Below are 23,987 nucleotides of genomic sequence, written 5' to 3'. Positions count from 1 at the left end.
GGGGGTGGAGATGGGACGCTGGGCCCCCTGGAGACCTGAGGAGGCATGGTCACGTTGGCCTGGGCTCCAGAGCCAGCCTAAGGGCTGGCCCTAAGAGGGCTTGGGGCTCCCTGTCCCTCAACCCCAAAGCCTGTACACATGAAGCCCAGCACCCAAAGCTTGGCTCCCAAGAGGCCTCAGAAAAAGCTGGAGGATGTTTCTTCCTTCCCTACCTTTGTGGTTCTCTTTCTGGCCTCTCCCCACAACTGGCCATGAGGACTAACAGCATTTGTGTTCTTGGCCTCCTCAGCACAGCCCAGGCCACCATTCTGCCCTCAGCCCACGGCCGGCACCGACCAGAGTGTGCAGGAGGGAGGAGCAAGCTGGTGTGGACAGGGGTGGGCTGGGCATTTATTTCAGAGGTTCTCAGCCCTGGCCGGCTGTCCGTTAAGAACCCTGGGGGATTACTGCTACCTGGGTCCACCCAGGGTCCCTGGGGCAAGGGCGCAGGCTTCGGTGCTTTCCAAAGCGTCCTAGGTGTCTCTTCTGTGCAGCCCGTCTAGAAGACCTCTGGCTGATGTAACAGTAAAATATAGCTGAAACAAATCTGTGTTGGTTTGGGGATGCTCACATTTGCATCTATGCAGTAAAAGTATAAAGATGGAAAAAAAAGTAAAAAGTAAAAAGTCATGGAACAAAATGAAATCCAGGAAAGTGGTTGTTTCTAGGTGAAGGAAGCAGGGTAATAACATGGGGAGGGGTCAGATATTTCCCCTGTGGTTGTAATGTTTCATTTCTTGAGCACAGTGGTGGGAACATGGTATTGTTCTATACTTTTCAGGTTGGTTGAAATAGTTCACCATAGGGGAAAAAAAAGATCGTAGATGTTGCAATGAGAGAGACCTGGGTTTTAAGTTGACTTCTCTCACTTACTAGCTGTGTGACCTGGGGCAAATATTTAACCTCTCTGTTCAAGAGAGGTTGTTTAGTCTCTCTGTTGTTTAGTCATCTGTACAATGGGGCTCACAAAGTTCTAACACTCTGCCCCAGCCCTGCCTGAGTGTCCCTTCGAGACTTGAGACCAGACTGGCCCTCAGACTGGAGCAGGTTGCTGCCTTCCCCCTGGGCCTCAAACACTTGTCCATCACAGAGGATGGCACCACCTCCTCAGGCAGGGGCCCAGGGGCAGGCATCAGAGCAGGAAACTCCCTTCCTTGCAGGTTTCTTGTTGGGAGTAGGAGGTGGGTAACTCCAGGGGAAGGCAGTTTAACCCCCTCACCCATCTGTTTCTAGATCCTTCTGTGGTCTCTCAGCTGAGGGGTGGAGCAGGTAGATGGGGAGGGTGGGGCACAACTCTGAGAAGGTAATATACAAAGAGATCTTCCTCCGAGGACAGTAGGAAGTTCAGGAGGGAGGGAGGAGGCTGGTCCCCACACTAAGGGAATGCCTAGGGCTGCAGGGGTCAGGGCCTCTGGAGGGAAAGTGGCAGGGGAACGAGCCCCTCCTCCCACAGCCCCTTTGCACAGGAACGCAGGTCTGGGGCTGTGAGTGGGCATTTAGATTCTGGTGCAACCAGGCAGCCTGTCCTCTTGGAGGATGGGAGCCTGGGGAGGCCCCCCACCCCGGGCAGGCAGGGTGTCTGTCTGTCTGCCTGCACATATGCACACACTCTCTCACACCTGCCACACACACCTATATATGTGTGCCAGGCCTGGCTATGGAGTAGGGAAAGGAATTCAGACACCACTCTCGCTGGACAAGCTTAAAACACAACATGGCTCATTTTTATTTTATCTCAGAAAAAAACATTCTCTACAGAAGGAAAGGCAGTTAGATAGGGCCTCTACATGGGCAGCTCTGAGCTACCCAGGCACACCCCATGCTGGCCAGCCCCGAACTCCTCCCCTGAGCCCACGCTCTGGCACCACTCTATTACAACTCCCTGTCCCCAAGCCCAGCTTTGTCACCCCAAGAGATGGGCTCGGGACTGACGGATGAGAAGTGTATGGCAGCTCATGGCAGCCAGAGAGGACTGCCTGGGCCTCCCTGGGCCAACTCCTGGTGCCAGGTTAGCAGCAGGACCAACAACAGACCCAGCAGCCAGGGAGGGAAGATAATAAAATAAAAAGGATTTCCTCACGCTTACATTTTCTCCTGGGGAAAAAACAGTCAAATCCCACCTCCGTGCACAGCGGCTCCAGAACCTCGGAAAGTCTGGGGAGGGTGGTGTGTGTGTGGCAGGGTGCCTGTTGGAGCCCTTTCCCAGCCTTAGGGCCAGCCAGTCTGCTCTGCCACAGCTGCTCTGCAGAGACAAGGTGGCACTTCTACATGCTTCCAGAGTGGGGGACCAGGCCCTCTCCAGCCAAGATGCTCTGGTGCCGTGGCCCTGGCCTTGTGCAGGACCTCCCAACATGAAACATCCACTTCCTCGGACTCCAGACCTTTCCTGCTGGCCCTCATGCTGCTCCAGCTGGGGCTCCCTCCTCTCAGTCCAAAGTGGGAACTGGCCGCAGGAAGAATCTCCTGGCACACGCACTCATCTCCCAATGTGACGGGTTCCTCCAACCAGAAAGAGAAAGATTTCCTTCCCTTAGGAAGGGGCAAACTCAATGGGTCATCAGGACACTCCTGCTTCATCCTGGGCCAGGGGGCCCTCAAGGCCAGGGGACTCTGGGCACACCCCCTTGAGCTCGTGGCTGAGGAGTTCCACGTCTGGGAGGCCCGTGTCTCCATGGGACTTGTGGGCACTCCCTCCACTCACCAGCCCCAGGGCATAGCCATTGGGCCGCCGCTCAGGATGGGGGGCGCTGCCGTTGGCCCACACCCCAGAAGGGTGGCCGTTGAGGCGGAGGCTGACCTGCTCTCCATCACTGCCCTGAGCTGCCAAGGCACGGGCACTGGTGCCACCTGCCTTGAAGGGCTCCTGCTGCCTCAGGATGTGACTGCGAATGATCTTGTGGAAGGTCTGGCGGAACTCGCGGATGCGGTAGGCGTAGATGAAGGGATTCACAACGGAATTGGTGTGGGAGAGGATGATGGTCAGGTACATGAGCCAGGAGGGGGCATGGTCCCACTCAGGGCAGAAGAAGGTGAAGCAGTTGATGATGTGCAGGGGCAGCCAGCAGAGGGCGAAAAGCCCCACAATGATGGCCAGCGACTTGGCGGCATGGACCTCCTTCTGCAGCGTGGACCGAGCCCGCTCGCCTGGCAGAGGATGGCTCTCCATCTGCTTCAGCTGTCGCCGGGCCGCCAGGAAGATGCGCAAGTAGACACCCAGCATGAGCAGCAGGGGCAGCAGAACACAAGCGAAGAAGTTGTAGTACACCATGTAGTTCATGGGGACCACATCCTCAAACAGACAGGCCACCTGGCCCTCCCCGCAGTCCTTCGAGTGGTTCTTGCCCTCCCTCTGCTGACGGCAGTTGTTCCAGCCCAGCATGGGCGTCAGGCCGATGGCAAACGACAGCACCCAGCAGACCGCAATGATGCCCTTGGCCCTCATGCCGGTCACCAAGCCATTGTACCTGGGGAGACGAGACCAGCATCAGAGGCCTGAGAAAAAAGGGCTAGGCAGGGCCCAGGGTAAGAAACCCAGAGTGGCACCCTGATCCCCCTGTCACTGGGGGTAAGGTCCTGGACCAGCCGCTCCCTGCCTCCTAGCCTCAGCATCCTCTTCTGTTCAGTGCAGGTCCAAGCCTTGCCTTTTCTCACAGGAGGTGATGGGAGAGCCGGCACCCTGGAAAGGGGAACCACTGCACAGACATTCAGACGATTATTGAATAGTATTACCAGTAGTCCTGGAACTTAATTAGTTTGGTTGAGGGAATTCATAAGTGATTTTTTTTTCAGGGGGGAAGAAGTTACCACCTCCATGTTGCTCTTAGTTGATGCTAGAACAGGTTTCCCTTCAGAGTGGGGATGGGTCAGGAGGGTGGACTCATTGGCTGGGGGCAGAACCAGCCAGATCAGACCTGTCGGCGATTCATGTGTCTTGTGCTCCATGCGCTTCCTTCCCCACTTGACTTGGGGCCGCTTGGGGGCAGGGCTTTCCTGCATCCCTCTTTGCATTGCCAGCACTGAGACAGGGACACACAGTAGATGCCAAGAAAAAATATGCTTTACTTAATTCTAGAATTGGAAGCATCCATAGAAACGATATAGTCCATGGGTGACAAACACAGGGGCCTACAGGTGACAAATGTGTGAGGCAGGTTGGCAGGGCATTTCCTCTGTGCAGGAGGCAGCTGATGCTGCTCAGCCCCTGGCCTCCATGCAAAATGTGCACCCAGCATTGCTGGACCTCAGCAGGGGCTGGGGAGCTGATTTTCTCAGTAAAATCTCCCACGGTTTAAATTTTGTCAACTAATTCAAATTAAGAAAACAACAACAACAAAAAACCTGTGGCCTCTGACCCCTAATCTAGTCTAACCCCCTCGTTTTATAGGTGGAGAAACTGAGGCCCAAGGAGAGGAACAGACCTGCTGTGGATGTTCCAGGAGCCCAGAGGCAACTTGGGCCAAGGTAAGTTTGTCAGTTCTGAATCTCTGTCAATTCTAAATCCAAACAGTAACCGGGTGGGCCATTCCCAGGAGCTCCGCGGCCCCACTCAGTGGTGGCTTGGGTGCCTGCAACAGCGCCGGGCAGGAAGAGGGTCATGGACTCACTCATTTCTACCAAGCCATAGAGAGCCCGCACTGCCCTGTTTGCCTGTTCTGGAGCCTCAAATGCAAAGTCACAGGCTTTTTTTTTTTTTTTTCCCCCTTTCATTTAATACTTACATAGTGCTTGCTCTGTGCCCACCCTGTTTTTAGTACTCTACAAATAGTAATTTATATAATCTCATTGAATGGGAGGCTGTTTTAATGTTGATATTTTTCCTGAGAAAAGTACATCCCTTCCTGGGTTCTAGTGCTGGTGTGTTCCTTTTTAGCCATGCTCTGTCACTCTGCCTCTCTGAACCTCAGTTTCCTCATTTGTAAAATGGGACTAAGAATCCGGGGACTGTGAGCACTGCTCCATGAGGGCAGAATGCAGAATCAGTGGGTGGAAATTACAGGGAGGCGATCGTGGCTCAGGGTAAGTAAGAGCTCAGCTGAGCTGTTCCAGGAGAAATGGGCTGCCTCAGGTAGTAGTGAGCTTCCTGTCATTTGAGGCAATCAAGCAGAAGCAAGCAGCTATAGGGACTGTATATATCCAGTGTATAGCAGACACTGGAGGCCACCTGCTTTGGGGATTTTCCAGTTGTCCTCCAGCAGCAGCCCCTCCCACCCGCATTTCCAGGCAATCTGGAAGTGGAGGTGTGGGGAAAGAGAGGGGCTGAATGATATTCACTGAATGAATGAGGTAGTGGGGACATCAGGGCCTGGCCACCCGAAGGCTTCTGGGGATATGGTCTGAAAATCTCTGGCCTGTCCAATTGTCTACTTTTACAGACAAGGAAACCCAGGAGGGGAAGTCCGCCACTGCATTCTGAAAAGACAGCCCCATGTGGACACAGAAACAAACACACATTAACAGCACTTGCCTATGTGTGCAAAGAATATCTCTGGAAGGATTCCCAACACTGCCTTTCAGGAAGGGAACTGGAGGTGGGGCAGGGGGCAAGGGGGACAATTTTTTTTTTTTTTTTATAATTTTATTTATTTATTTATTTTTTTTTTTCCCCTAAAGCCCCAGTAGATAGTTGTATGTCATAGCTGCACATCCTTCTAGTTGCTGTACGTGGGACGCGGCCTCAGCATGGCCGGAGAAGCTGTGCAAAGGTGCGTGCCAGGGATCCGAACCCGGGCCGCCAGCAGCGGAGCGCACTCACTCAACCACTAAGCCACGGGGCCGGCCCCAAGGGGGACAATTTTACACCGTATACCCTTTTGTTCTTTTTTGATGTATGTGCGGGAATTACTTATTTAAAAAAAAAACAGATTAATTTTGTTATTCAAAAGAAAGCCCCTTAGGCTGAGAGCCCTGGACCCAGTCCTCCGGGGGGCTGGAATAGCTTTAGGGCTCAAATGGAACCACAGCTGAGCCACACCCTGGCCCAGCAGCATCCCCTAGGCTGCGTCAGTGACTAAGACAGACATAGCTTGGTCTCCTGGGCCCCAGATGTAGACTGTCCAGTGACAGGGGTGCCAAGGCCGTCCAGCACCACACTCTGCCATTCCAGGGAGCCCAGAGGTGTCATAGGAAGCAGGTGCTGCATTCGGAGGTGCCCCTGCATCCCTGTGTCCTCCAGCTCACAGGCTCAGGCTGCCTCTTCCATGTTGGGGACTTACCCTGTGATCCAAGAACACCCCCACAATTCTAGGTGGGGCTTCATGTGCATTTGTCCTACACTGAGGAGAAGGCAGAGTTGTCAAAGGAGCCAGTGATCCAAGAATTAAAGAGCCACTGACCCACGAGTGAAACCCAAACTCCCAGGCTCGGGCAGGCAGGCCTGAGCCAGCCTCACACACTCCCTGCCCACGTGTTCGTCTCCCTCTGTCACCTCTCCCTGGCCCAGAGCCCCCATGCTCTTCCTTGAGGCCTTTGCCCAGGCTTGGTCCCTTCCTGTACACCTGCCCCCCCACACACATCTTGTAAGACCAATCCAGTGTCACCTCCTCCAGGGAGCCCTCTCTCCCCATCTTGCCCTCCTTAGAAGGCAGGGCACTCAGGTTTTGTCCCCACAGAGCAATTTACCACATACGACTTTAGGCCTTTGCACCAACTGCTGCCTGATACTCGGCCTGTTTCCCGAGGAGAGAGAGCGCCCACCAGGGGCTAACGTGAGAGACAGGAGACAATGGTGCAAAAGTCCCCTGGGAAAAGAAAGCCTTTGTTTCTTGCCCTGGGTTTGCCCTCGTCTGGGGACGCCAGGAGCCCCATCTCCGCCTCTGACTAGGCTTCTTTCTCACCAGCTCCTGGCCAGGCCCTGCCCCACACCAGGGTCCCTGCACTTGGGAAGGAGCACATAGAGTTTTCCAAAACTGAATTATTTAAAAAAAAAAAATGGTGAGTGGTGCAGGCCTGGGGCTAGGCGTGCAGGGCATTGGTCAGAGACTAGACCTCAGAGTAGCCAAATGGACCTACTGAGTGGAGTGGAAAGGGCATGTAGAGGAGGCTGGATCCCCAGCTGGAAGGGGACGGGGGAGGGGCGGGGCCCCAGAGCTGCCAGGAGCTCTGGTTCTCATTTGCCTCCTCTAGTTCCCCCTGGTGCACAGCTTGCTCTCAGGAGGCCCCACAGACACCTCATGCGCCTCGTCCTTCCTGGCCCTCGCCAGCCCAGGGCTCTTAAGGAATAGGAAAGTAGAGGGACCCGAGGGAATCTAGAACAGTGTGCGGGGCCCTGGAGTCCATCTGCGTCAGGAGACACTTTTCTTTCTCCGGCTCTGGCCTCCTCATGAGTAACACAAAGGTCATAACATCTGCCCTGGCCAGAGTGCCGGGCAGGCTGTGACGATCAAAGGAGACACTGCCCTAACATCCTTTGGCAACTGTGAAGCTCTCTGCCCGAGGGAGAGGATGAGCAGCAATCATCGTCGTCATCCCCATCAGCCCCCATATCCGAGATCCAGGCTGAGCCTTCCAAAGCCTTAGCAAGCGGAGCGCAAATGGCCAAGGTCTGGGTGGATCTAGGTCTCGCTCTGGAAGATCATGGGAGTCTGGGATATAGATGGGGGGCGGGGGGTGCCTTGGTCCATCAAGGGGCCTGGCTCTGAACCTCCAGCAGCTCAAGAAAGAGCTGAATCCCCACCCACCCCACCCTGCCGGCCCTCCTCAGGGCCCCGTCACTCCCATCCACTCACTGGACGCTCACCACACCTCTGTGAGCTCAGAGGGACAGAGAGGCCTTTCCCATTTTATATATGAGGAAATGGGCCCAGAGAGGGGCAGCTGACTTTCCCTGGTCACACAGCATGTCCCATCCTTCTACATCAGGGAGTCATTCTTTTGACGCTGAGAAAACAGAGACAAGAAAAGGAAGCCGAGGCCCTTTCAGCTGAGACCAGCTGCCCTGCTCTCTCCCTAGAATTGCTGTTGCCCTTTGAATCAGGGAAGAAAGTGAAAGCAAGGCCTCTGCCTCCCCTCTGAATATTCCCACCAGGGCCAGCCCGGGCCCAGCCCATGCTCAGCCAGGCCCCTGAAGTGGATACCAATCCTTTGCTCTCTGGTCCACCAGGGAGCCCACAGACAGGCTTCCATGTTCTGAGCTGTCCCTTGATGAGCCTGGACTCTAGACTCTGCTCTGCCCACTTAGGCTCATCCTTTATTAGGGCCGGCCAGAGTCCCCTTCTCTTTTGACAAGGGTCCTAGGCTCTCCCACGATGCAGAGCTCCTACAGGGCTCCTCTCCTTCATCTGAGCAGCATGATGAGGGTGCCTACTTCCCCCTTTGAGCCCAGGTGACAGGTCTCGGAGACTGGGGCCACCCTGTGACCCAGCTCTGCAAAGACTGAAGTCATAGTGGGTGGCAGGCCACGTTTGTTCCCAGACCCAGCTGTGCTACCAACTCGTGTGGCCCTGAGGGCTGGCTCCTTTCTCTGAGCCTCAGTTTTCCATCCAGAAGATGAGAGGAAATGACCTTGAAGGGCCCCCTTGGGTTTGACACTCAATTTCCATTTGCTCATTGAGCCTGCTCCTCCTTCCAGATGGGGCGCCCTCAGCCTGGCGTGGGGCTGCTGGGGCCTGCTCCGTAGGTAGGTGCCCTACCTGTTTGGGAGAATTCACCATGCGGATGGATGGGGTACCCCAGTCCTTTGAGACTTCCCTTAGGGCCTGCAGCCACCCAGGATGTGAAACCCAGCTCCAAGATGGTGAGGCAAGGAGACGGGGCAGAAGGCCCCCAGACCCCCACAGGGAACGGAGGTACTTCCTAGCCTCATCCATAGCCTGGTAGGTGGAGGCCATGCTAAGTAAACTCACCCTCAGGGAAAGTTTTCATTTACACAATACATGGCTGAAGTCACTTCATAAAAGATTCACCATGAAAACCCCGTCCACCAGCCAGCCCCCTGACTGCACAGGCTGTCTCCAAGACTATGAGTACTCGGTGACCTTAGGAGCACAGAATTTGCATACAAGTCCAAGTGACTCACTGTGGCATTTGGCCAAGTCACTTCCCCTCTCTGGGTCATTTTCCTAATGCGCAAACTGCGAGGCCAGCCCAGAGGAGCTGGAGGAAGGTGGGCAGGCGAGCTTCTGGCTCTGAGGTCCTGTGGTTTCCCGCAGTGCCCCGTCCCAGCATCGTGCTGTGTAAAGAACAGTCCAGACGCACCCGCCCAGGCCCAAGCCACACATGTCTGCCAACAGCCAAAGCATGGCAGGCTCAGCCTTCCCTGGAGAGGTCCAGGGAGGGCCACGGTGCCCTGTGCCCATGGGGATCAGCTAGATTGGCACGATTGCCGGCCACGTGCCAAGGCCTGGGCAGCCCCAGACTGAGCCCCACAGCCCTGTCCTCAGCTTAACGTGCTGACACCACAGACCCACCACAGACATCACCCTGACCCCAGGCTCACCCAGACCCTGGGCACAGACCAGACCCTGGCACAAGCAGCCCTTTCACAGATGTGAAGTGCAGTGTGAGGAGTGCCAGGGAGGAGAACGGGGGGCAGCCCAGCCCTCCCCACCGGCTCACCGGAGTGGGATACGGATGGCGATGTAGCGGTCAATGGCGATGGCCAGGAGGCTGAAGATGGAGCTCTGCGTGAGGACCAGGACGAAGCAGGCAAAGAAGAGGCAGCTGTGGCAGGCAGCACAGAACCCTATGCTGATGGTGATGGCAAAGGGGATGCCAAGGACCCCCACAGCGATGTCGGCCACCGCCAGTGACACCACAAAGTAGTTGGTGACGTTCTGCAGGTTGCTGTTCAGCCACACAGCCCAGCACACCAGCACGTTGCCCAGGATAGCCAGCACAGCGATGGCCAGCTCCACCATGATGTACACCCAGGAATCCGTGGGGGGCATGGCTGCAGGCGGGCAGGGTGAGCAAGGACGCGGGCCGGGCCAGCTCACGGTCCATAGCTGCAGCGCAGCCGGCCCTGCCCTGGCCCCTGAGCCCCTTCCTCACAGGAGCCAAGAGCGTCCCTGCTGGTGGGGGGAGACTCCCCAAAGGCTTTTTCACAGCCAACTCCGAGTCTCCAGAAACCAGGCCCTCTCCAGGGGCTCCCGCGGCATCTTGTCTCTGCTTGGCTTCAGAGTTCCTGAGGCACCTGCCAAGGGAGAAGCCTCGTGAGGAGGTGGACACTGGCAGAGGGGGCACAGCTGAAGATTCCCAGCCCTCAGCCCCATCTCACCAATGCCCTCCCTGCAGGCCAGGCGTCAGCCTAAGGACGACCCACTGTACCTTGCCTCTCCCACCCTGGATACAGAGGGCTGGGAATCAGCCCCAGTCTTTGGTGTTTTCTAGGGGAGCCGGGATTCTTTTTTAAGTCACTCTTGTCAGCCCCCCATGCTCAGCTTCTCAAGCCTTCTGTGACAGCCCTGCCAGTCTCCTGGGTCCCTGAGCTCACCACCACCTCCTTGACCCTCCTGGAAAGGCTCCCTCACCCCTGGGGCTCTCCCAGGCCCACCTACCTTCTCTCAGCCTCAGTCTGCTGCATCCCCCAAGAGCTCTCCCTGGGAACTACCAGCACCCACCTATGCTGCCCAGTTAAGGAGCAGGCCGAGACCCCTAGAGCTCCCACCTGGAAGGATCTGGGGGGCCGCGTGGTCCTGTCTCCCACTGCTGGCAGGTAGGCCCCCTTCCCCTTGCCGGTGGTGCTGCACAGGGTGGCAGAGAGGCACAAAGGGAGCCCGCCCCTCAGCAGCCCCGCCAGCTGACTGCACATCTGGGCGGGGCAGCCACCTCCCCTCCCCCTCTCCTTCCTCTTCCCACGCCCGCTTCCCAGCCTGCTCCTCTGCCTGGCTGATGCGGGGACAGACTGAATTCAGTTTGGTGCTGGGCAGATAGCAAGGGGCTCAGCTGGGACTTGCTGAGGGACTGCAGGCAAGAATGTTTTTCCTTTCTGGGCCTCAGTTTCCCCATTGATACAGTGAGAAGGCTGGACCCCAGATAACCTCTGGGGGGCATTTTGGCTCTCACCCGTGATTCTTTGAGAAGGAAATAAACAGATTTGAAAGGGCTCCCCCAGTGTCAAAATGCCGTAGAAATGTAAAGAATTATTGACACCCCTCAGAAGCAGAAATAGAAGTAGAGGTCTCGGTCTCTCCCCACAACCCCCAGGGTTCCCCCTTGAGCTTGTGAAATGTTCTCCATCCCCACTGCCAGCCCAGGGGCCTCTCCCTACCACCTCTGCCCCTACCTTGTCACACTCACATGTGCTTCCCAGTGGCGTCCCCCCATGCCAAATCCACCCCCTCCTCCAGTCCTGGGCCCTCATGGGGCCCAAGGAGTACGTGGGCAGCCGCTGCCGCCTGCCCAGGGACAAGAGGCCCCAAGCTGCCTTTCAGCTGCCCGCACGTGGGCTCAGGGGGCTGCATCCTCTCTCTCTGCTCCAGGACACGAGGGATCGAGCGGGACTTGGGAGAAGGTTGCTCGGGGTCCTTGGCTGTGTTCAAAGGGCCAGGCTCCCCTCACCCCATCCAGGAGGTGATGGAGGGCTGCAGTAGGTGAACCCCGAGCTTCCTTCTAACTCTAATGTGCCTCAGGTGGCTGGAGCTGGGTGGGCATGGGCTGCAGCCACTCCCAAGGGGCATGTTCTGTGCCCACTAGGAGGCTCGGAGTGGAGCGCCAAACACCAGGGAGCAGGAGAGAAAGAACAAGCCCCTGAGAAACAGAGAGGTTTCCACAGCCTGTGGCAGGGGCAGCACCAAGGGGCCATGAATGTGGCGTACTTGCCAACCAGCTGCTCACAAAGCATGTCACTGGCAGAGGCGGGCCAGACCAAGTTTCCTGGTGCCATCCTTGGCCACACAGAGTGTCCTTCTGTGCTCCCAGCCTGCAGCCCAGAGCAGTGTTCACCACGGGCTCTCCAACTGCAGAGGCTGTGTATCCAGGGTCTCGTCCCCATTCTACAGAAGGGAAGTGACAGACCCAGCCCTGCCTCCCACCTGGGAGCCTCCCAGGCCCAGCAGCAGCAGCAGAGCAGCAGTCCATTGTCCAGTCAGGCCCAGCGAGCCCCAGGGACCCTGCCTCCCACCACAGTGAGCAGCCTACCTTCCTAGCCTCCTCACAACCGCTGGCCATCCTTCTTACACCGGCATTGGCCTCTCCAGGGGAATCTGCATTGAGAGGCACCACAGCCTCTGCCAATCTGACCAACCCAGGCTAGAAGCCTGACTCAGCCCCAGACCATCGTCCAGATTCAGAGGGCCCTGCTCGGGGGCAATGATCCACCTAGCCCAAATACGTACCACATTTCTGTGGAGCTGAGGCCAGGCTGCCGGCTCCACTGCCCAGAGCCCTGCTGATGGAGGTCACACTCCAGCACCCGCCTTGGATGCTGGACTGAGTCCACATGAGCTGGGATGCCCAGCGTGGAAGGGCCTTCGAGGGGCCTAACCCAGCCTTCTGTTCAGTGTGGCTCTCCGGGCAGCCCCGGGTGCCTGCCTGTGTACCCCTAGTCCTCAGGGTCTCCCTACCACCTTCTGTGCTGTGGGCTCCCCTGTTGAACAGTGCCTGATACCAACACCCTTGCCTGACTAAACCAAAGCTGCCTTCCGGCTGTCCACCAGGCCTGGGGGCCCTCCCAAGTCTCACTGAATGCAACAGATCTCCTGCCCAGGTCAGTCCTGCAAGGAGCTAAAGACACACCTACCCCCACTGCTGCTCAGGGCCTAAAAAGCTGCCTCCTTGCAGGTCCGGCTCCCCCTCTGCCCTTCCGACAGCATTCCTACAGGCTCTTCCAGCTGTTGCCAGCACACCCCAGGGTGAGGCTGGCCTGGCTCCACAAGCAACCTGAGCATATGCCAAACCAGACTCTCCCAGCCCAGAGCCCACGGCACCGCAGGGCCGGCAGAGCTGTTCTGCGGGAAGGTTGGGAGCTCTCCAGCTGTAGGCCAGCAAATGGGCCCAGGGGTGGGGGCGCCATGACTTGTGGCCTTTCCCAGACTTTTGTGGTATAAATGCTCCCATTATGGCCAATTTTAAGCTACTAATGTGTCACTGACAGGAATTGGGAGTCAACGCACACAGCTCACAAGAGCCCGTGCCCCCGGGCTCCAGCCACCAAGAAGCCACCAAATCCTACACTCTCCCAGGGGCTCTCTGCCTAGACACCAGGACTCTACTCCAGACCTTGTTAAATAGCCTGTGTGGCCTGGGAGCTTGGGAAATGAGGGCGTGGGGGCGTCGGGGGTCATCTGTGTTCTCATTGGCCCCACGAACCCCATTTTACAGATGAGGAAGCTAAGGCCCGAAGAGGTTAATGACCTCTCCCAGCCTTACCGTGAGCACAAAAGGGTGGACTAGAGCAGGGGGAAATGCCCATGGAAAACACAGCAACAGGAAGATTTCCTGGGGCCTCCCAGCCCCTCTCTGCTTCTCTCCCTTCAGAGGCCTCCAAGAGAGACAGGAAGGGAGGCCCAGGGGGAGGGGGCCGGGGGTGGGGCCAGGATCTGGCAATTTCCTATCCCTCTCTGTTGGCTCTGTCTATCTAATTAATCCTTTAGTCATCTGTTGCTAGCCAGGAAGGGAAATTAAATATTAATAATGTAATATTTCCCTGTGATTGTCCCTTGTTGGGGACAGGGCAGAGGGCAGAAGCTGTCCCATGCAAACTGGAGACACACGCTAAGGAATGTGCCTGATAAGTCTTGAAAAGACAACCTCATAGGATTCCCACCACGCAGACCCAAAATTGCCGCCTCTTCTTGCCTTCCTCCTCACCTCTACCGGCCTGACCACTTTAATTAAAACTCTATTTAATCAAAACCCACATATTTCCTGGCTCACTTCTGGCTCCTTGTACGTCAGACTAGCAAGGCTTTCTATACCCATGCCCAGATGGCCGTACCCCCCAGAGCCTGCTGGATGGAGGTGCCCACCAGCTTCCAGACAGGACCCTGCACACCTGCTCCTGGGTGTGGCTAAGGGCAAAGTACTGAGCCCAGCGTAGGGACTTAGACCTGTTGCAGCCACGCTGGGCCCATTCCTGGGTTCCAGAATCTCGGCCTGAGAATCCTCCACTACTTGCTGGTAGCAAATGTTTCCATATACCCACTAGGTGCCAGGGAGCTCTGCGCCACCTGCTGCTGGCCTGGCCCAGCAGGGCCCTGAGCCTACAGCAAGGCCCTCGAAGGAGGAGGTGTCCCAGGAGACTGTCCTGAGAGCCAGCTGCTACCCTGGTGTGCAGGTCACTCCCTGCCTCCAGAACTTCAGCTCCCACCTAAGAGGAGCCTGTAAACCACAGTTTTAAAGCACAAGAGGAAAATTCAGGCTAAGAAAGATAAGCAATAGCATCCAAAATATGGAGATTAATTCATTCCAGAAGACGTGAAGGTAATAATCTAAAAATGATTTTCAAAGACATTTAGGATCTTCAAAGAGATAAAGCAACAGCATCCATAAACAAGAATGAGAACTTATGAATCAAGTGGCAGAAACAAGAACAGGCGAATATGAACAAGAAATAATATAAAGTCCTGGAAATGAAAAATAGACTGAGATAGAGAACACAATCAATGTGATGCGCTTCAGGTATGGACACAGTTGAGCAGACATTTGGGGATTTGAGGATAGGAATTCTCACAGAAACCTCACAAAGAGACAAAGTCTCTGAGGAGATAGTGGAGAGACATGGAAGGTAAATCAAGAAGTGCCGACATCTGTCTTGTGGGAGCTCAGTCAGGGAGAGGAGAGGGCAACAAGCAAAGAAGAAACAGCTGGACAGGCAGCTCAGCTCCTGCTCCCAACCACAAGCCCTCCACTGGCTCTGCACGACTGGCTTTTGGAGTGGCCCAGGCCTGGGCACAAGCCTCCCAGAACCCCTGGGCCCCAGGACCCACCAAGCCCCTCTGCAAACTCATCAATAGGAGCAGGGCAGGTGTCTTCTAGTGCTGCCTGGAGGTGAGCAACCACTGAGCGCTGGCGCCGCTTCCCTCCCTCCCTGCAGGGCTGCCAGCGGCTCCAACTTCAGGAACTTGGTGCGGGCTGGGCCCACAGTACGCAGGCAGGCACCCAGTGGGGCCCCCTCCCCCACTACCCCTCGGGTGTGCAGCTGCTGCTCTCAGCTCCTGGGGGCAGGATGTGGGCAGGAAAAAGGCGGAGAGTCAGCTCCCTGCACTGAGCCTGGCCCCCAGAGGAGCCTCCACATCACCAGCCCCTAGGGCCCACACGGCCTGCCACAGCTCCCTTCTCCCACTGGGGGCCCAGAATCCCCCTCCCATCCCCACGTGTCCAGGCCAGATGCCAGAGAGGCTGCAGGCCCCGCCTTTCCCAGCCTGAGGTGGCCACTCACCCCCTCACTGGCCACCTCATCTGACAACCCCTCCAAGTGGCCACTCCTCACACAAGGGTGCTGGGTGCCCACCCTGTGGAAGGAGCTCAGGTGGGTCCCACTCCTGCTCCATCCTACATTCCCTGAAACCCTGAGCAAGAGGCTTCCCCTCTGTGCCACATGTGCCACAGCTCCGCATGTGTACAGCAGGTTGCTGTGAGATGGCATGCCTGACGGTACTCGGCACCCACTCCTCCCTCAAATGAACCCGCTAATAACGGGATGACAGGCACTATGGTGCCTGAAGAGGGGAATGGGGGAGGGCGGTTCTAGATGGCCCTGAGAACTGACCATAGTGGGCCTGGGGTGGGACCCTGGCAGAAGGCTGGCCTGTGAAGGGGCAGTGCCAGGTCCATGGCCCCAGGGGCTCCCCAGAGGGTGGCTACATTGAGGACAGGAGGGAGGTGGACCTGCTTCTGGGGTCTCTGGGATGAAGGTGTGACGGCGCAGCCCTGGAGGCTAAAGAGAGAGGGCAGGAGGGTGAGTTGGATTGGCTCAAGCACGGCCTATGGGTTGGGCCAGGGGCCACACATTTCTGCCACTGCTCCTTCGGCCACTCAGTGGCCCCTTGTGCCCAGCTCATGGTTTGCAGAGGCCACTGAGGAGCCAGAGGTGAATGTGTCTATGATGGATGGGCAGACTGACACCAGCCCTGGGGGCGTCTGGGCAGAGACCACCAGCCCAGACACCAGGGGAGGCACCAGAGTGACACTGCCCGCCTCTCCATGGCATGCTGAGGCAGCCTTTCCTCTAGGTGACAGCTGGGCTGGCAGGAGAAGCAGCAGCAGCAGAGATGGGAACCACAGAAAGACAGTGCCAGCCCCTGCCCAGCAACTTCTAAAACAGGCCTGTCCTGCAGAAGGGGGTGTGGATCCAGAGGAATCTGGAAGGCTTCTCAGAGAAGGGGCCATTTGGGCTGGACTTGGAAGATAGGGAGGTGAGGGGAGAGATTCCAGGAAAAGACAACAGCCTGTGCAAGGCTCAGAGGCATGTCAGAGAAGGCCTGGGGGGTGCTGGAAAGCTGGAGTATCTTGCCTTCCCTAGGCACCCCCCTCCCTGGGCTGGAGTGAGGGGCAGCCGCTCTTCCCCTCCATCCAGACCCTCCTGTCCCTGGCAGGATCCCATGCTTCCACACTGCAGCAGCCCCTTCCATGATTCTGTGGGCAGGGGCTGGGGACCTCTACTACCACACTGCCCCTTCCCACCACCCAGAGCTCACAGGCTGTGTTCAGGAGGTGAGCAGTGTCTTGGGGCTTCTCTCTGCATCCTGGCTCTGAGCTCCTGCCCATTCCCCAATTCCCTTCCTCCATCTGTAGGCCCAGTACAGACCTTCAGGGTTCCACCCTCAGGCACCGCACCCCCACTGCTCCCTCCAACCTCCAGACCACGGGGCAACCCCTCCCTTCTGTGGCCGCCAATGCTTCCCTGGGCCAAGACCCCTTCCCTGGGAGCTGGGACTCATCCCTTTTGTCAACTCAGCACCTGACTCTGGCAGTCTCCTCAGCAGCCCCTGACACACTCACCAAAACCCCTTCTCAGCCCATCCTTCACGCCTTTGCCGTCCATCTGGTCATCCTTCCCTTGGCTCTCCCGTGTGCATATCTTCCAGTGCCCAGTTTGAGTTTTGGCAGACAAGACAGACCCCACAAGACGGTGGGATGGCAACTGCAGCTCCTCCGGGGTAAGGTGGCTCAGAAATGAGGCAGGTTAAATGGTAGCAAGAGCTACTGTGGGATTTCAGGTAACTGCTGAGAGCCGCCACGGGCTGTGGTCCTACACCACAGGCACTGCCCAGGGTTACCTGGACCCTGAATTTTGTGGGGTGTGATGCCCTGAAACCAAGTGCTTGCTGCCAGTCCAACTCTAGTCCACATGTCCCTCTGCTGACAGCAATCCCTTATGGTGTCCCTGGACCCCACAAAGCTAATAGCCTCCCTCCAGGGTTCCCCAGCTCAAGCACAGACCCCAACCTGTCCTCTGGTCTGCCCCTCTCCCCCAGCCAATGCCCGCCTTTCATTTACTCTCCACCACAAACCCGAATGTTAAGCATTGTTTCTATCATTCTGCTGGTTTTACAGATGAGAAGACGGATTCGCAGGGGCAGTGACTTGTCCAAAGCCGACCAGCAAGTGAGTCAAGACCAGAACACAGGTCTGGGCATCAAAATATCCAGTCCATTAGGTTGCCCTTGAAGCCAGCCATTGCCCTCTTAGGCTGTGGACTCCTAGGGGGCAGGACCAGGGTGTGGTCAGGGACCTGCACTTCACAGGCCAACATGAGGGCGGCAACATGCAAGCCCCCAAAGCCTGTCTCCTGCCAGCCGTGTCTGGGCTGCCCTCAGCCTTCCAGAGGCAATGAACAAGGAAGCCAGCTTAGCCCAGAAACTGATCTGCACTAAAGGGATGGGGATGGAGGGGCAGTGGCCCGAGGGACACTAGGATCCGGGAGAGCCAGGAAGACCCCAAAGGGCAAGGGCAGAGCAAGGAGGTATTGACACCACTGCCAGTGGACAAGCCACAGTGAGGAGCTCCTGCCATGGACCTGCTGAGACCCTGAGATGGGGGTCCAGTCCACAGGGCAGTGCCTTCCTAGCCCACCCAAGGCCTCCAGGACCAGCCACAGCAGAACTAATGAGGCAGACCCTGACCCCACAGCATCCTCCCTGGCCCACTGTGCTCCAAAGGGCTCTCCATCAAGGTCCCCAGGGCCAGGAAATCCAGGGGCAGCCCTGGCTGGGCATGGAGGTGACATGGAGAGTCTTCTGGAGGGTGCAGACCCTGGCAACCCACGGCAGCTGGACAGCAGAGGCCCAGGGGAGGGCAGCCTGAGCTCCAAACCAGAGGGAAGCACAGGCCCTGTGGGTGGAAACGGGCCTGGGTGCTGCCCGCGGTGGGGAGGGAGAGCTGGCTAAAGGGGGCGGCCTAATCATCCCCCAGAGGCCAAGGGCAACTCCAGTCCTGGGGTAAGGCGGTGGGGAGACCCGTCCTGCTTTTCGCTGTCTCGCTTCTCCCGCCGCAGAGCTCTCGGCCTCCCCCTTCCTCCTATTGTACAGTGGGGGAAATTAAAGTCTAAAGCGGTATGGCAGTGCCCGGAACGCAGAGCTCTCTGCTCCCCTGGCCCGTGGCCCCCTCCTTGATCCCTTGGGCCGCCCTGCGCCAAATTCCTCGAGGGCTGCCACCATTCCCGCCATTCCTACCTCAGCTCAGGGCTGCCCGGCAGACGGCCAGGACCGGTCCGAATCACGCACGCATCCCGCCCGTCCTCCGGCCCCTCCTGGGTCCCCTAAGTCCGGCTCCCGCCACCACCGTTCACGGGACGCGCCCGGCGGTCAGACTCCCCTTTCTCGTCGCGCCCCGGCGTTGGAGATGCCGAGGTCCGCCCGCGCCGCCCCCGGAATGCCGGTTCCCGCGGCGGCTCCACGCCCCTCGTCCCCGGACCCCACCTGCCCCCAAGGCCGCGCCTCTGCGCCCCCAGCCCAGCCCCGCCAGGGGCGCCCCGAAGGTCATCGAGTGCCCTGGGACCGGCTGTGCGCCCAGACGGACCGATAGACGGTCCCCGCCCGTTACCTGCGGGTCCGGACGCCGGCTCCACACCCCCGCCGCTGGGCCGCCGCTCCCGCACCCCTTCCCCTCTCGCCACCCCTGCGCACCTTCCGGTCCGGTCTGGGGCGGCCAGAGCGTCCGCACACGGCCCTCGACCGGGCTTAGGACGTGCGCCCGCGCCCGGCACCGCCACTGCAGCCGCCCCGCGGGGCAGGGCTCGGACCCCGGCCCATGAACTCCTCCCGGGGAGGCGGGAAGAGGGTCGGAGCGGCGGTGCGCCCTGAGGGCAGGGGACCCGAGCCGCCTGTCCCTCCCGGCCCGCAGCCTCCGACGGCCCGCCGCCGCCCGGCCGCCCGCCCCGGACCCTCGGGACCCCGGACCGGGACCCTGGCTGACCTGCCGCTCGCGCGCCGCCTCCCGCTGTCTCAGCGGCCGCTCGGGCTCAGCTCCGGCCGCTCCGCTCACGGGCGCCCCCTGCAGGCGGCCTCGAGACCCGCGCTGTCCCCGCCCCGCCCTGCCGCGCGTGGAAACCGAGGCCCCGAGGGCGCCAGGGAGGCCGGCGGGGGACACGAGCAGCCGGCCTGGGAGCCCGGCCGATACTCCCGACGGGGCGACGCCGCGTCAGGCCCTGGCCATGCCGCATACCCCGCCCGTGGCCCCCCAGCGTGCTCTCCCCGCGAGGCTCGCATCCTCCAGCGTCACACCCCCTCACCTTCGAGGAGCGTCCTGCCTCGGAGTCCCCCTCCCCGCTTGGTGAAGCCCTTCGGGCCTCAGGCCCGTGCTCTCTCCTGTCCAAGAAGCCCCCAGGGCTGCCCCTGCTGCTCTGTCCTCGGGAGCTCTGGTGTCCCTTATCATCGGAGCTGGGCTGGGTCCATGCCCCTGTGTCATCCCCTCCCCAGTGTCCAGTTGTGGCCTGGGAAGTGCCCAGTGCCCGTTCCTTCTCAAATCTTTCCATGGCTCCCCAGTTCCAGAAGGATAAAAGTCCAGCCTCCTTACCATGGAGTTCAAGGCCCTCAGGGTCTCCACTGCCCAGTCCCCAGCCTTGCCCTCCCTTCCTGAGTCTTGCCCTGGGGGTCAGGGTGGAACCTCAGCTCAAAAGATGTCTCTAAGAAGCCACCCCAATTTCCAGACTCTGGGCCAGGACCCCTCCTATTCTTACAGCTTCTAGTGCTTCTACTTCTCTGAGCATAGGGAGGGGAGTCACCTGCACCACAGACTAACCTGGAATCTCAGACCCTTGGGCTGGGAGTCTGTCCTCCCCCTGCTTCCCCAGGCCCATGTTCTGGAGACTCCAAATTGGAAATGACCTCACATCTGGCCCCAGCCCAGCCATACAAGGCTACCTGCCTTCTACACTGGAATCTGGATAGACTTGGAGTAACCGCAATTCTGTGCACAGCAGGACAAGCTGTATCAGATGGCCACTGGTGACCAAGGTCTTGCGGGAACCCTTGCATTCTTGAACTTCCTGGGGCCGGCGGGGTCGTGGCAAGAGGCCCAATGCAGAGGAGCTCCCCCAGGGCCAAGCTGGACCCTCAGGCCGAGGCCGGGGCGGCAGCACGTCTCCCACAGCAGCTCTGCACAGCCAGGCGGGGCGGGAGGGGAGGGCAGGTGGGAAGGGGGAGCACGGGCGCTTGGCCAGCATGTCTGTCTGTCCGAGGAGGGAGAGCCCACCACTTGCCTGGACTCAGCCTCGATCGCCTGGCAGCCTCCCCAGCTCATTCCTGAGCTAAAGCCTGGGCTCTCTTCCCCATTTGGCCTGCTAGCTCCCCAGTCCGTTTCTCCTAATGTCCAGTGGGGCCCCCAAGGCCAAAGGAGTTGGAGGAGGGCCAGCTGGGAGGGGTCGCGACCCCAACTTGAGAAAAACCCAAGACGTCATGGGGTGAGGCACGCGTGAGAATGTTCGAACTGGGAACGTCCTGCTGTCCCCAGATGCCTTTCCCATCTTCAATCTGGTCCTGTCGCACCCTTCGCCCCCACTCCCTCCCTGTCCAGGCCTTTGTTGAGCCTCAGCTGGCTATGCTGTCCTCCCCTCACTCACCTCCACTGAAGCAGAACGGGGGCCCAAAGGAGTGTCCCGCCCATCCTCCCATGGCTCTTGCTTGCTTAGTGAAGGAGTTCCCCTACCAGGTGGGGACAATGATCCTGGGACTGCCGGCTGAGGTTGCCCTGGTGCTGTGGCTTTCCCGCAGGCCTTGAGGGACCCACTGCCTACCTGTAAAATGGTACTCTCTTGTTTCTGCCCTGCCACTTCCTGAATCAGACATGAGGAACAGGCTGGGGGCGCTGCCTGGCCAGGGAACCCTCCCCCCAGGCCCTTGGCCCACTCCTGCTTCTGAGCCATCGTGGAGTAAACTCCTCCTACAGCAGGGACAAAACACTCCTGTCCACATCTGTTGGGCCCATATTCATTCAAGTCCTCACTCAACAAATGCAAGGAACAGCTTGTCTTGAGACTCACCTTGAGAGAGGCCCGAAGGGATTATGGGGTTCATGGGGCAGAGACCAACACTCAGCCAATCCAAGGGGTCACTCTTGTCCCCTAACCCCCAGCATGAGCCCCAGTGATTCTCTCCCCTGCCATTTCCATTCTGGGGCCCAGCACCCTTCCCACCCAGACCTCCCCACATGTGGCCTGGCCACGCAACACCTGCCTCCACATAGGCTGTGCCCAGCAGGCAGGGACTGAAGGCTTCACTTCTGCAGCTAGTCCTCAGGGTCAGAGTGCCAAAGCCCTCAGAGTTCACCCCTGGGGCCCAGTGGGAAGCCTCCTACCCCTCAGTGTGGGTGCCCCAGGCCTGGGATAGCTGTGCCCTCAAGCCGGGGGAGGTCAGGCAGGGCCTGGCTCGGCTCTAGCCCCAGAGCCAGCTCCCCAGGCCCCTGGAACCCACCCCTAGAGGCAGCGCCAGGTCCCTGGTCTTCCCCTACGACAGCCCCTCCCGCCTGTTAGAGGCAGAAGGAGCTGCTGCAGTGGTCCTGTGTCATCTGTCATGTGCCTTTAGTGAAGCCATTGCCCAGAGACAGCACACTCCGGGGACCCTCCAGTTCAGTGATGACAGGAAGCAGGCACGTTGGGAGAGCTGTTCACAAACTCTGCTTCCTCTATCGAGTGGACGTGTTCATGGTTGACCCACATCTTCTCCTCCAGGCCCTCCTGGGGGACCCTCTGCTGCCGCACCCCTAACACGAGGGGCCTGTGCTCCTCCTCACTCTTGGCCTTGCTGTGCTCTTGCCAGTCCTGTGCCCCCGTCAGCCCCACCACACTCCTCAGTTGTCAGGCCGAGGGACTGGGGGAGGCCCCTGTGCAGGTAGGTGCCTGCACCTGGGCAGCCCTGCAGGCCCGAGGGTGGGGGCACAGGCCTGCTGCTCCTCAGTGGGCACGGGGATGGCCCTGGCAGGCCCCACTTCTATCTCTGGGCCTTGGTTTCGCTGCCCAGCCCCAAGCGGGCTTTGAGGGCTGTGGGCACCCACCCTTCCTTCCATCCAAGCCCGGGCTCCTCAGGCCAGGCAGCAGGGCCAGCTGGGCTTGCTCCCACTCCAGAATTCTGTTCTCAGACTACCCACCCCACCCCACCCACCCCTCCTTGCTGGCTTTGTTCCTGTCCAGGATGCACCTGGGTGGCCTATGGCCCCTGATTGTTTGCTGTGGGGCCAGCTGGGCCACATCGGGGAGAAAGAAATGTCAGACCCAGGATAAAGCACCCAGAACCAAACAGGGCACCCTAAGGTACTCGCCAGCTTCTCCTCCAAAGGGGAGGGGCACCGCAGACTTTGGGGCTCTGGAATTGAGGAAGTGGGGGGCCCTCACAGGGCTCCAGTTTATGCTCAGACTAAGGCAGGCTCTGAGAAGCCGAATCATGCCAGAGGAAGCTCCCTGAGCCGCCCACAGCCACGGCAGCCGCAGGAGCAACCGCCCCCAGCCCGTCTTCTAGCCCAGCCCCCAGGAAGATGCTTCAGCCCATGTCAGCTTCTGGGTGTCAAACAGTAACCCCGCTAGGAACCCCACGCCTCTGAGCTGATCTGGGCGCGTTGGAGTAGATGTGGAGACTGAGGCCTAGATAGAGAGAGGCCTTATCCTGGGCTCCACAGTGGGCAGAGACAGCCCTTTGCATGCCAGGGCTTGTCACTCACCACCCTAAGAATGGCCCTAAGCCAGGAGCCCAGGCACTGGCATGCAGCAGCTGCCAGATCATCAAACCAGGCCCCCTCTTCCTCCCCACCATCCCCGCGCCCCCAGCCTCCTGCCCCACCAGGCACCTCCCTACCATACCTCATAAAGAGCAAGATGCCTGGGTAACAGGGTCCAGGAGGAGGCCCTTCTTGGGGTCACCATTTTGCAGAAATGGAACAGCCCCAGCCCATCACAAGTGTTGGCAGACCTGCAGGGCTCTGGGTGTCCTGACTCCCACGCGTGCAACCTGCTTCCTGCCCGGTGATGCGCCATCCTGTGTTCTTCCTGGGCCTTTCTGGTTCTGCCTCTTCCTAGACCTGTAGGCTCCCTCCCATGCTCACTCCCTCAGAACCCCAACTCTCTCACACACACACACACACACACACACGATAATGGGGAGATCCTCCAGGGGCTGCTCGGCCTTCTCTTGCTCAGGCTGTGCCTGGTCACTCTCCACCCTTCTGATCCTCCCCCATGGCACCCAGCTCCTGGCCCTTCCCGCACACCAGCCTGCTCCCCCATGTGCTCACAGCCGTCGGGCTCTGCTGGGCCCAGGGAGCGTGGGGCCTTGTCCTCCTGGGCCCCCACCCTGCCTCCTGCACAGATGACCAGCTGCAGCCCAGCCAAGTCCTGACCTGCTAGGGTCAGAGCTCCAGCTGGCAATTCCCCAGCAACTCGGGACCCTGACTAGAATCCACCCCTCACCCACCTGACGCAGAGCACGGTGCTTGCAAGCACAAGACCCCTTATGTCTGTTCCTGTCCTCCACTTAAGGGACAACCTCAAACAACCCAAACCAACCCAGGGTTGGCCTGGTGGCGCAAGCAGTTAAGTGCGTGCGCTCCGCTGCGGCAGCCTGGGGTTCACCGGTAGGGATCTC

The 23,987-nt window shown here is 58.9% G+C and overlaps 1 protein-coding gene across 4 annotated transcripts; it reads right to left on the bottom strand.

Annotated features, from left to right (window-relative positions):
• Window positions 1-1,732: 1,732 nt before the first annotated feature.
• ADORA2A (adenosine A2a receptor) lies at window positions 1,733-19,389 on the bottom strand. Of its 4 annotated transcripts, none has more exons than XM_087423845.1 (3): window positions 19,333-19,389; window positions 9,592-10,168; window positions 1,733-3,503 (listed from the first exon to the last, which is right to left on the bottom strand). In XM_087423845.1, the coding sequence occupies exons 2-3, from the start codon at window positions 9,921-9,923 to the stop codon at window positions 2,597-2,599; spliced, it is 1,239 nt and encodes a 412-aa protein (XP_087279971.1). In that variant the 5' UTR covers window positions 9,924-10,168; window positions 19,333-19,389; the 3' UTR covers window positions 1,733-2,596. The 4 variants fall into 4 exon arrangements, with proteins under 4 accessions (XP_087279971.1, XP_087279974.1, XP_087279972.1 ...); XM_087423848.1 differs by lacking the exon at window positions 19,333-19,389 and adding an exon at window positions 18,961-19,005; XM_087423846.1 differs by lacking the exon at window positions 19,333-19,389 and adding an exon at window positions 16,918-18,803.
• Between the last annotated feature and the right edge of the window lie 4,598 nt (window positions 19,390-23,987).

The sequence above is a fragment of the Ceratotherium simum genome, chromosome 35, assembly GCF_057802395.1.
Source record: "Ceratotherium simum simum isolate JZ-2026a chromosome 35, ASM5780239v1, whole genome shotgun sequence".
NCBI lineage: Eukaryota > Metazoa > Chordata > Mammalia > Perissodactyla > Rhinocerotidae > Ceratotherium > Ceratotherium simum.
Note: the sequence above shows the minus strand (reverse complement) of the source record. Positions and strands in the feature narration are given on the sequence as shown.

Coding starts and splice junctions, on each gene's coding strand:
- ADORA2A (XM_087423845.1), bottom strand. CDS start 9,923: ATGCCCCCCACGGATTCCTGGGTGTACATCATGGTGGAGCTGGCCATC. Junction 3,504..9,591: donor GCCATCCGTATCCCACTCCG/GTGAGCCGGTGG, acceptor TCGTCTCCCCAG/GTACAATGGCTTGGTGACCG.